The 12,909-nt window shown below is 35.7% G+C and overlaps 1 protein-coding gene across 8 annotated transcripts in view; it reads left to right on the top strand.

Moving 5' to 3' along the window:
• The window catches only part of KAT6A (lysine acetyltransferase 6A), a 114,008-nt gene that overhangs the window by 71,466 nt on the left and 29,633 nt on the right, over positions 1-12,909 (top strand). For all 8 annotated transcript variants that reach the window (XM_072776631.1, XM_072776632.1, XM_072776630.1 and 5 more), the window contains one exon: positions 2,994-3,112. In XM_072776631.1, the coding sequence (XP_072632732.1) occupies positions 2,994-3,112 (119 nt within the window). The remainder of the gene's footprint in view (positions 1-2,993; positions 3,113-12,909) is intronic.

Below are 12,909 nucleotides of genomic sequence, written 5' to 3'. Positions count from 1 at the left end.
TCTTTTTGGTACAATGGTAAATGGGATTGTTTTCTTAATTACGTTTTCTGGTACTTCATTATTAGTGTATAAAAACAATTCAGATTATTGTACTGATTTTGTATCCTTCAACTTTAATGAATTCATTTATTCTAACAGTTTTTTGATAGCATCTTTAGGGTTTTCTCTATATATTATATCATCTGCAAATAGTGACAGTTTTCCTTGTTCTTTTCCAACTTGGATACCTTTTATTTTTTCCTTGCCTAATTGCTCTAAGCTAGAACTTTCAATCCTATGTTGAATAAATGTAGTAAGGGTGGGTATCCTTGTCTTGTTCCTGATCTTAGAGGAAAAGCTCTCAGCTTTTCACTCTTGAGTATGATGTTAGCTGTAGACTTGTCATATATGACCTTTATGTTGAGGTATGTTCTCTCTATACCTGCTTTGTTGAGTGTTTTTATCCTAGATGTTGAATTTTGTCAAATTTTTGTCTGCATCTCCTGAAATGGTTATCTGATTTTTATCCTTTGTTTTGTTATTGTGGTATATTGACTGACTTTTTGGATATTGAACCATCCTTGAATCTCTGGAATAAATCCTACTTGATCAGGGTATATGACCCATTAATTGTATTGTTGAAATTGATTTGCTAATATTTTTTTGAGGATTTTTCATCTGTGTTCATTGGGGATATTGACCTGTAACTTTCTTTTCTTGTGGTATCTTTGGCTTAGGTAATGCTAGCCTCATAAAATGAGCTTGGAAGAGTTCCATCTTCTATTTTTGTAAGAGTTTGAGAAGGATTGGTATTAAGTGTTTTTGAATGTTCCATGGAATTCACCAGTGAAACTTTTTGTCAGGAAGTTTTTGATTATTGATTCAGTCTCCTTATAGAAATTGGTCTGTTCATATTTCCTATTTCATCATGATTCAATCTTGGTAGGTTGTATGTTTCTAGAAATTTATGCATTTCTTCTAGACCGCCCAGTTTTTTGGGGGTATAAATTGTTCATAGTAGTCTCCTGTGATTTTTGTATTTCTGTGGTATTAGTTGTAACATTCCTTCTTTAATTCATTTCATACTTGTATATCAGGCTAAGTTCCCTAACTTTCAAAGTAGAAAAATTCTGTAGAGAAAACTTAGTAGTGTACCAGGTAATTCAAGTCAGAGGAAGGAAATTTTGATTAGCTGTCTTGGTAATTAAAGTTTAAACTAGTCTCATTGCTATTTAGTGCCTTGAGTTTACAGACCTAACCCTGTGAAGGAAGTAGAAAAGTCCTGAGGAAAATAGGAGAATGAGAATGGACTCTTTTTGGATCACAAGGGCCAAAAATGTAGTGTCTCATAGACTGCAAAAGAATTTCTTAATTTTGATTTCCTTCCACTGAATGTCCCATTGGTGATTGTATTCACTATGTCTTCTTTCCTGCTTATATAAATGGTTGATGGGTCCAGCACAGGAGAGGAAATTTCATCATTGCCAGGTTCCCCTTTTTATGCTTTATTGGTTGGCTTTTCACCAGTGTGGCAATCAACTAATTACTCTTTAAGTGTTCAAGTACTTTTCGTGTCTTTATCAGCCATGTACACTCTAGCTCCAGTCTGAGTATATTTATCTGAGAAAATATGCAATCCATTTAGGTTGGACTTAGGAGGAAAGAATCTAAAGCAGATCCTAGTGAAAGGCTTTTCTGAATTAACTACTTCACTGGGGATGGATAATTATAAGAATCTACTGGAAAGTTTTAGAAACAAATTATTAGATGAAATATTGACTATTTTACATTGGTGTGAGTTTTTGCTGTAATTGACTTTTGTAAGTTTCTTTATGAATTGTTGAATTTAAGGAACAGTCTGCACCATCTGATAGAATGCTATTCAGTGCTTACTATAAATCTGTTCCTGCATCCATCTGTGTCATGCACTAGGGGGCATTAAAGTCACATAATATCTTCAGATACATGTTTTTCAGTTTGGGAATAGTTCACCAGTGAGTCCTTGTCCTTATTCTTCTTATACTAAGTGAATAGCAGCCTCTATGTCTATTTAATTTGAAAAGAACTGTCACAAATTGGTCTTATCAGTCATACTTACACAAATAGGAAATTAGTCACCAGCAGAGTCATCTTCAAGTGCAGAGGATAACCATCTACATAATCCCCCAGTAGTCCTTTCATGAATTTCCTTGCTCATGTGAGGAAGATGCATCATTTACTGAATGATTGTTATAATTTCTCATACTTACCCAGGGGATGATCATCTGTGATCCTCAGATTTGTGGAGTTTTGCTTTAAAAAGGTACCCAGAATGTGAGGGGAGTATGGTAGTTATTTTGGAGGTTATCTTAGTTATGCTGAGGTAGAATGTACTGGCCTTATGAAGATCACAGGATCATCAAAAGGAATAAATTTTCTGTGTTTTGGTCCCATGTGATGAAAATCCTGTCCTGATGTAACATAAACTTCATTCAAAGCACCAAAGAATTGAAAACAATATTTGAATGTTTATATATTAACTTCATACTAAAAATTTTATATTCATATCATTTCAAAGTTTCATATTCCTTAGATCTTTTTTCTGCTCTGCTTTTGTATGTAATTATTTTTTAAGTTTTTATTTAATTTCCAGTTATTTAACATACACAGTATAATATTGTATAATATTAGTTTTGGGTGTACAGTGTAGTGTTTCAACACTTCTGTATGTGACCTGGTGCTCATCAAACTTTTGTAATGTTATACTAAAATATAATGTCTTAATGAAGTTGAAATTTAGTTATGTAATAATTTTATGTTTTAGGACAGTTCAGGTTTTCATAATAAAGCGGATACAATATGTATATATTATTTACTCAGTCTTCTTTCTAGGTGTCAGTTTATTGCTATCCTCTTTTCTACTAAAAATAATATTAAGGTCTTCAAATTGAAATAAAAGCTTTTGAATTTTTTCGAGTTCATATATTAAACTAAGGATAATATTAATAACATCTGAGCCCTTTCTTTACGTGCAGACAATCAGGATGGCTGGGATGGCAAACAAGAAAGTGAGGAACGGCTTTTTGGGAGCCAGGAAATCATGACTGAGAAAGATATGGAATTATTTCGTGATATCCAAGAACAAGCACTGCAGGTAACGTTGAATATTCAGATTGGACAAATAATTTGTTCATGGATGAAAAACAAAGGATTAATTGTACTGGGGTAAAGCAGTAACAGCAATTCATTTATCTCTCTGATCTGCAAATAGGTATGGTTTGTGCATATACATAGTTCTGCTTGTTAAGGTATTCCTTTTAAACCCATTATGACTGCTTTGGTTTTACAGATAAACGGGTTTCTTTTGGCTACCAATCTTTCTTTTAAGATTTTATTTATTTATTTGGGAGAGGAGAGAGCATGTGAGCATGAGCAGGGACAGGGGCAGAGGGAAAGGGAGAAGCGGACTCCCTGCTGAGCAAGTAGCCCCAATGCTGGGATGTAGGACTCTGTCCCAGGACTCTGGATCATGACCTGAGCCAAAGGCTCAGACTCAACCAACTGAGCCACCCAGGTGCCCCTTGACTACCAGTATTCAGGGAGTTTGGTTTATTTATTTTCTATCTTACGTATGAAGAAGAGTTGGGATTTGACCAAACAAAAAACAAAAACCAAGCTTTTTTCAAGTGGTAAAACAGCCATATTCATTACTGCAAGAAATATTTATTAAATGCTTCTGCCTTAATCCTTTGGGACATGTAGCAAGATATAAATGTATAGACAAAGAACCTACTTATGCTTCAGATGCTAAAGATGCCAAAGTGAATGACAAAATTCCTTTTTTCATGTATAGTCTAGGAGAGACTTGTAAATAAATAATTTTTTTCATGTGAAAAGTTTAATTATAGTGTACATGGTATTTCAGGAGAATAGGGAGCAAGCATCTACCTATGCCTGGAGAAGTCAGAGGAGGATTCATTGAGGGAAAATACTATTTGAGCTGGTCTTAAAGAATATGTAGGAGTTTATCAGGATGACATGGAATGGGGTCCCGTGTAATCAGAAGGAACAGTAATGCAAAGACTTAAAAATGGAGGAAAACATGCTTAATTGTGGGAATAAATTTTCACATAGGATAGAGGACATTAGATATAGATAATGACAAGAGATGAGATTGGAAAAGTGCAAGGGCTAGATCAATAAAGACTCTTCTAGATTATGTTCATTTATCCTGTATTGTTTCTTTCTTGCTACCAACTCAGTGTGTTAGCCAAGTTGAGTTCTATCTCTTATCTTTAAAGGAAGAACTTATAAGGCTGGTGCTGGGGGTTTCCGTTGTATAGGTGAAACTCTTTAGTTTAAGAAACCTATTTGTGAATAGATTGTTTATGTATATAATTATGTGAATATTTTTGAAAAATAAACACAATATAAATAGCAAACATTTGCTGAGCATTCTACCATCTTATGATTTAACAAAGTACTGGCTTTTAGCAGCTAGATCTTGGTTCAGTTTGTGGTTTGTCATTACTGACTTCTACTTTGGGTAATGTTTACCTCTGAAGGCACATTTCTTTTCCTACCAATAAGAAAAACAAAGTATTATACATACCATAGTAGAAACTTAACATGGAGTTCATGGGAAATCAAAGGAGGAAGTAGTTGTTCCTTTTTTGAAGAATTTTTTTTTCTAAGTTGCAGGCATAATGTCCTTTTACTCCTACTTATTTGTGTGTTTATTTCCTAAAAACAAGGATGTTCTTACACATGATCATAGTATGATTACTTGATAAAAGTAATAATAAAGTGCTTGTTCACTTTATCACAATTTGATTGAGATGATTCACTTTCGGCAGAAATACTATCAGGAGGTATGTAGTATTTATGTGTCTGATCGCAAGTGATGTTAACTCTGATCACTTCATTAAGGTGGAATTTCTCTGTAAAATTATTTTTCTTCTGTAAGTATCTTATGGCAATACACTTTGAAACCACGTAAATACCAATTTCTCATCAGACTTTTACCCACTGGATTTAGCATCCAGTGGTGATTCTTGCCTGAAACTATTACTTTGTTGGTTGCTGAACAGGTGATTTTCTAATTCCATCATTTCTTTTATGAAGTTTATTAATTGGCATTCTACTGTAAGGAAGAGCCTTTATCTTCCATTTATTTATTCATTTAGACTTGAAGATTCTTATTTTATAAATTATAGTTTGTTGCTATTGATACTTATTTTGATACTTACCTTGTTCCAGATTTGGGCAGGGAAGCCTCTTCAAACCATCTGCTGTGTCCTTCTGACATGTCTCTGTCATTTTATTTTATTTATTTTATTTTATTTTATTTATTTTATTTTATTTTATTTTATTTTATTATTTTATTATTTTTTTAAAGATTTTATTTATTCATGAGAGACACACACACACAGAGAGAGAGCGAGAGAGGAACAGACACAGGCAGAGGGAGAAGCAGGCTCCATGCAGGGAGCCCGATGTGGGACTCGATCCCGGGACTCCAGGATCAGGCCCTGGGCTGAAGGCGGTGCTAAACGGCTGAGCCACCCGGGCTGCTCCGTCTCTGTCTTTTTTAAAACTTTGTACAATTTATTCAATTCTGGGATACCTGGTGGCTCAGTGGTTGAGCATCTGACTTTGGCTCAGGGCGTGATCCTAGAGTCCTGGGATCAAGTACCGCATCACGCTCCCTGCATGGAGCCTGCTCCTCCCTCTGCCTATGTCTCTGCCTCTCTCTCTCTGTGTCTTATGAATAAATCTTCAAAAAAAATTTATTCAATTCTTTCTTCATTTTCAGAATTGAGGTATAATTGACATATAACATTCTGTTATTCAAATATACAACATAATGATTTAGTATTTGTATATATCATCATCCTTACTTTTACCACAGTGATATGGTTCTAAGCTCTTACTGTCCTAGCTGTAAATTTAGCCATTTCTCTAAGAATCCTTGGTTTCTGTTAGTGGAGAGTGAGAATAAATGGTGGTTTTGTCCTTTTACTTGCTCAAATCCAAAGAGGTATTATTCTTGATTTTCTCTCTCTTTCATACTCCCTATTTATTTAATCCATCAACAAATCCCAGTGGTTCCACCTTCAAAGTATATCCAGAATATGACTACTTCTTACCACTTCCACCTTTGCTACCTTAGTCTAAGCCACCATTATCTCTTGATTAGTATCCCTAGACTAATCTCCTTGCTTCTACTTTTATCTCTCACCCCAAACTCTAGTCTGTATTCCTTATATAGAGACCAGCATAAATATGGTCAAACTTAAGTTGGATCCTACCACTCCTCTGCACAGAAAACCTTTAATGTTTTTCAGTCTTGTTTAGAATTTTTAGTATATGTGCTAATGAAGCAAGCACTTGTTTAGAATTTTTAACAACCAAAGTGTTTATTCTCTTTAAGACTCAGTAGCATCTCATGGCTGCCTTTTTCTTTGGCTACTCCCCTTGTTCTGGCCCTTGTTCACTTGACTCCAGCCACAGGCCTCTTCTTTCTCAGACACATCAAGTACCACCCCCCCCCCCCAAGTTGGAGCCTTTGTACTTACTGCTCCCTCTGTCTGGATTGCTTTTCCTCTAGTCTAGATGTCTAGTTGGCAGGAGTTGGAATAATAGCGGTGTGAAGAGAAAGATTGACTAGGAAGAGTTAAAAGGGATGCTGAGTCTTGCTGAAGTTTAGTGGAGACAATATAAATTTGTATCAACAGTAATCTACCTAACTGTGTGTTTCTTCCCGAATTTTATTAAACTCGTTATTGTCCATGGGTATACCTGGCACCAAGGAAATAAACAGCTAGATATTTGAATTCTGATTTGTGCTTATTTTCATTGGCAGTGAACTAAAATTCTTATGACGGTGGTATTTTTCCATGAGGTTCTTTCATTTAATATTCATGTGCCTGGCATGATATGAGAGCTATAGGGTGAACAGAGCACATAGACTCTACCTTTCACAAAGCTTTCAGTTTCATGAGCAAGACAGAGAATCAATTATAAAAATAAATCTTTAATTACAAACTGGTAGGTAATAGGAAAAAAAGAACGCAGCAAGAGATTACAGGGGCTTCCTGATCTAGGTTGCTGGAGGTTAGGATTCTTCTTTTAAGGAAGTAGTAATTTACACAGAGACTTAAAAGATGAGTAGAAGGTCAGCATGTCAAAGTGCTACAGAGAAGAATATTCCAGACATAAATACGGAGATTGCCTCTGTAAATATTTTGAGGCATATAAGAACTTCGTAAATTTGAGAAACTGTAAGAAGACCAGTATAACTTGAGTACAATGAATAAAAGTGTCACACAAGATGAAGCTGGAGAGAGAAGCTGAGGACATAAGTTAGGATTTGGGTTTTTATTGTAATTGTAGTAGGAAACCATTGAATGACTTTTAGCAAGGAGAATCGCAGGATCAGATTTTCATTAAATTTTTTTTTTCTGGTCACTGTATGAAGAATGGATTGAATTAGGCAAGAGTAGAAGCACAGAAACCCCAATTTAGAGGCTTTTTTAATGATCCAACTGGAAGAAGACCGTAACATAGACTTGGGATGTGGCAGTGGAAATAGAAGAGAAGTAGATGGGTTTAGAATATATTCTAGAGATGGAATCAGCAGATTTTGGTGGTAGATTTGATGTGTTGTTTGAAGGAGCAAGAGGACACCAGGGTTGACTCCCAGGTTCTCTGGCTTCATGGAATAGAGAAAGTGGGTTGAAGCCAATTAGAAAAGTTACCACTTTGGTTATATGACATTTTGTTTTGTTTTGGTTTTGGTTTTAAGATTTTATTTATTTGAGAGACAACGGGTGTGCATGCACAGAGGAGTTGGGGGCAGTGGGAGTGGGAAGAGCAGGTTCCCTGCTGAACAGAGAGCCCAGTGTGGGGCTCTATCCCAGGACCATGAGATCATGACCGGAACCAAAGGCAGATGCTTAACTAAGTGAGCCACTCAGGCACCCCACATTATATGAGGTTTTGAAAAATAAAAACATTTACAAAGATACTGCATGAAGCAATTTTTGAGAGACTAGGTATGGTTTAGTAGCTCATTCAATATTTGTTTCAAAAATGTTGCAGGAGAATTACAGGGTCTTAGGTGATCTTACAGCTGTACCAATAAAAGATAAATGATACAGGAATTAATTTTGGAATTCTTCCAACCAACAACCTTTCATTTATTACATGCCAACTTGATTCCAGGAACTGTGCTAGGTATTGAGGCTATGAAAAAGTTTTTATTCTCATTGGGCTTACCATCTAGTAGGAAATGTGCCCCAAAAAAGCAAATCCAGTATTTGCTCATAGTGATTTTATTGAGTAATTAAGTTTTGTATGGTGCATTATGGTGAAATATTAAAATGTTTATAAAAAAGGACTATTAATTGGTTTTGATTTTTTTTTTTAATTTCAGGAGAAGTAAGAATGTCATTTACCTAGTACTATATTTTTTCATTAGCTATACAATGAATACATGAAAAAAAAAGCCACTTCTGAAAGGAAAAATAGAAGTATAAGAAATTAGTAGTATAGGCTTTTGTTCTGGAATTTTTTTTCAATGGTAATCTTATGGGCCTGGAAGAAATGGTTTTTCTTAAAACTTCTATCACAAGAAAGAAGCATTTGTATTCAGCTCATCTCATTGGAACATAACAGCCTTTTTGAAAAATATACAATGATTTTTACATAAAATATCACCAAATAGCATGTTATATTTCCATACTAATTTTAATGCATTCTCATTTTGAAGAATTTGATTGTTTCTTTGTATGTTGTATAAAGTTAACAGCATTTTTGAAATCTGTGTGGGCTGTTAAAATAATCTTTTTCTTTGCATAAAGAATTGGAACAGTTTTTAGAAATGGAAATAATTAGGTTCAAAAACTCTCCTAATCCTGTGAGGTAAGGATTGTTATTGCCATTTTACGTATGAGGAAACCAATACTTTTAGTTGAGTGACTTTCGTGAAGTTACATAACTAATAATGGCAGAAGTGGAATTTGAACTCAGTCCTGTGTGGCTTCACATCTTGTGCCCTTAATCACAGTAACATCCTGCATTACACTTTAAAAAAAATGTTATTAAAGCATCAAAATCATAAAACATGTACTAAATACAAGTAGGGAAAGAGTACATAAAAGATAAACAGCAAACAGTGACATAAGAGTACTAATGAATGTAAGTCATTGCTGTATTAAATGATACAGATTGTTCCATATGGTCAGAGTATACTAAGATAATAAGAGTTGGTATGATTTGAGATAATGACAAAAGAAGCAGGCTTAAAGGATGATATGGATTTAGGTAAATGGAGAAAATGAGGGCTTACCAGGTAGGGTAAACAACATTAAGTAGAGCCTGGAGGAATAAATGACTACTATAAATGTAAGAGACATTGTGATTATTGGTCCATCAGATCAATAAATACTTAAGGGCCTAATATATATGCAAGTCACATTGTGGAGATGATATAGAAAACAATAGCTGCGCCTAAAGGTGTCATAGGGCAGATTGTCCTTGCTTTGCATAGCACTGTGTTATTGGAAACATGTGCCTATTAGAATCATGTCCATTCTTTATATGCTTCTCTGGTGACTAAGATTTAATCTCAGTTTAGGTTAGTTCATAAGTTTGAGTTAACATGGCACCATTTAAAGCAAGAACTGCTTGTATTTAGTCTGCTAGGTAAAACTGAATCTTTGTTGGACAGTGGTAAGAAATATATTGAATAACTTGTATAGGGCTGAATTTTAGAGAGCTTTAAAAGCTAGTAAGAGCGGAGGCACCTGGGTGTTGGTTGGTTAAGTGTCTGACTCTTGACTCAGGTTGATCTCAGGGTTGTGAGATTGAGCCTCACATTGGGCTCTGAGTGTGAAGCCTGTTTAAGATGCTCTCTCCCTTTCCCAACCACCCCCCTTCTCTCTCTCTGTCTCTCTCTCTCTTAAAAAACAAAACAAAACAAAACAAAAACAGCTGGTAACAGGACGTTAGTCTTGGCATGCCAGGATTTAAAGGTATCCTCGTGACTGCTTTGTTGTTGTTGGAATGATTTCTCTCTGGTACTGGTGAAATTAGAGATGGGGAGTGGGAGGTTGTTTTAGTATCTTACGGCATTTACCCATAATTATAAATCACATATTAAAGGCTAGTTAAATTTGAGTTCATTCATTTGGCAATTTAGCACAGTTTTATTGAGTATTTATTAAGATAGTGGTTAAGAGCATAAGTATTAGAAACAGCCTGCAAAGATCCAAATCCTCCCTCTGCTGAGTGACTTTGGTCAAACAAGTTACTTAATAGGTTTGTTGAAAGGATTGAATGAGTTGATATTTGCAAAGTGCTTAGCGTGTCATTTGTATAGTGAGCACTAGATAAATGTGAGTTTCTGCTAGTTATCTTAGTAATAGGTGCTAGAAATACTTAGGTAAATAGAAAATGTGTCCCTGTTCTGTAGTTGAAGAGACATTTGTAAACAAAGCCATGTGGTTAGTAATAGACACCTTTTATTGTGTGCCAGGTACTACACGCCGCATTATATATCAGTTTTTTTCATTTAGTACAACTTTGTTACTTGTTCCTGTTTTACAGGTGAAGAAGTTGAAGCCTTAGAAGGATTGTCTTACTTAGAGTCATATAGTTGTTAGTATCAGAATCTATAGTGAACCCATGCAGTCTGATTCCAGATCCTTAACTCTTAATTTCTAGTTCATGGTATCATGCTACCATAAAGATATACATAAGATGAAATGAGAATGAACAGGAAGGCATCTGTCTAGGGATGTTAGGGGAATCTTCACAGAAGAGATGTTGAGGGAATGAGTAAGAATTTACCATTGGGCAAGAGGCGGAAGGCATTTCAAAAAGAGGAGTTTGGGTATGAGAAAGCTTATTGAACCCTTGGAGCTATGTGCAACTTGTTTGGCTGGAGTTCAAGTAAGAGATGAGATTGAAATGGAAGTATGGACCAGATCACACAGGTCCCATGGTTCATGTTAAGAAGTTTGTACTTTATTTTTTAGTTATAGCAGTTCTTTCAAGTAGTAAAATAACTCTTGAGGAACTACTGAAGACTTTTAAAAAGAGTGATGTGGTTGTATTTGTGTTTAGAAACTCAACTTTGGTGATAGAGTGAACAGTAGATTGAAGAAAACCTGAACAGGGACATCAAGTCCAGTGATTAGAGTAGTCAGAATGAAATGTGACTAGGACCCAAATGAAAGAGGAGGAGATACAGTAGGTCAAGATTTTGAGGAAGATTTAGGATAGAATGAGAAAGATATGGTGTTGGGAGTTGAGATTGAAATAGAAGGCAGAACCAGATAAGTCTCCCAGTGTCCTTCTATTTTGAGTAGGTGATGATACTAAACGTGGCAAGAGGAGCTTTTTTGATAGAAGAGACCTTGCTTACATAAATTGGGAACTTGTGTGAAATCTAAAATGGAAAACTTCTGTAAACTATTGTATATACATGGATATGCAGGTCAGGAGGGTTTGGGGATAGGAGATATGCTGGGTTATCAGCACATAGGTGATAGATGAAACTACATATGTAGTAGCTGAAGTTGTTATCATAGATAACATATAACAATAAATATTACTGAGTACAGGTTACTGTCTGCTGAGTGTTAGAGATACAACAGTGAGCAAAAAAAAATTAGGAGCTTACAGTTGAGTTGAGGTGGGGCTATGTTAAAGTAAATGATACACCATGTGGCAGTGTTAGGGCGAAAAAGCAGGGGAGGGAGAGAGAATTTGGATGGATTTGTGCAGTTTTAAATTGTTGGGGTAGGGACTGTCTGACATTTAAGAGAAACCTGAAGGAGATAAGAGAATGAACCTTGTGAGTATCATCAGGGGGAACAATATTGCAGACAGGGGAGCAGAAATGTAAAGGTCCTGAATTGGGGTTTGTACTTGGCACACAGTCAAGGAAACACAAAGAAGGCCAGTGTGGTTAGAGCTGAGTAAGTGCAAGGTAGAAGAGAAATTAGGTGATGAGAGGACAGAAAGGTTCTGGGAGCTGGGAGATCAGATATGATAGGGTTTTCTAGGTCATCATAAGGCTTTTACTCTGATTGCGATAGCAACCTTGGAGGATTTTGAGTAGAAGGACTTAAGTTGGAACAGGATTACTCTGGCTTCTGTATAGGTTGAGGGGGAAATACAAAAACCAGGAGAACTTAGGAGGCTATTAGAATTATCCAAGTAAGAGATACAGTGGTTTAGGACATAGTGGTAGTGGTAGAATTGGAATTCTGATTATGTTTCGAAGGTGGTAGACCATTAGGATATGCTGGTGGATTGGCTGTGAAAACAAGGAATTAAGGATGATGCCAGAACACAGTTGGAGGAGGGAGTTGCTTTTTTCTCCAAGATATAGAAGAATATGGGAGGAGCAGGTTTGAGGAAAAATAAAGATCAGGAGTTTGATTTTGAATACATTAACCTTGAGATTCCTATAAAGCATTCAGGAAAGGAAATGTCAAGTAGATAGTGGGTTATATGTGTCTGGAGTTCAAAGCGTAGGTCTGGGTTGAAATTTTAGATCTGGAACTTGTCAGTAAGTTGGTGGTACTAAAAGGAAGGAGACTAGATGAGGTCACCAAAGGAAAGGACAGAACTCTGAGGAGTTCTGTGAAGTACTCCAAGTTTTAGAGATTAGAGAAATGAGGAAAAATGGCCGGTGAAGAGGAAAAAACTTGGAAATACTGGTTTCTTACAAGCTAAGTGAAAAAAAAAATACTTCAAGAAAGAAGGAATGGAAAAATTTGCAGATAGGTCAAGCAAATTGAGGACTGAAAATTGACCATCAGATTTAGTAACATGAAGGTGAACTTGAGAAGCAGTTTCCATAATGAGTGAAGGGGAAGATGAAAATATAATTGGAGCTGGTTCAAGAAGGAATAGAAGAAGAGAAATTGGTTATAG

This window comes from Canis lupus, chromosome 15, assembly GCF_048164855.1.
Source record: "Canis lupus baileyi chromosome 15, mCanLup2.hap1, whole genome shotgun sequence".
Classification (NCBI taxonomy): Eukaryota; Metazoa; Chordata; class Mammalia; order Carnivora; family Canidae; genus Canis; species Canis lupus.
Note: the sequence above shows the minus strand (reverse complement) of the source record. Positions and strands in the feature narration are given on the sequence as shown.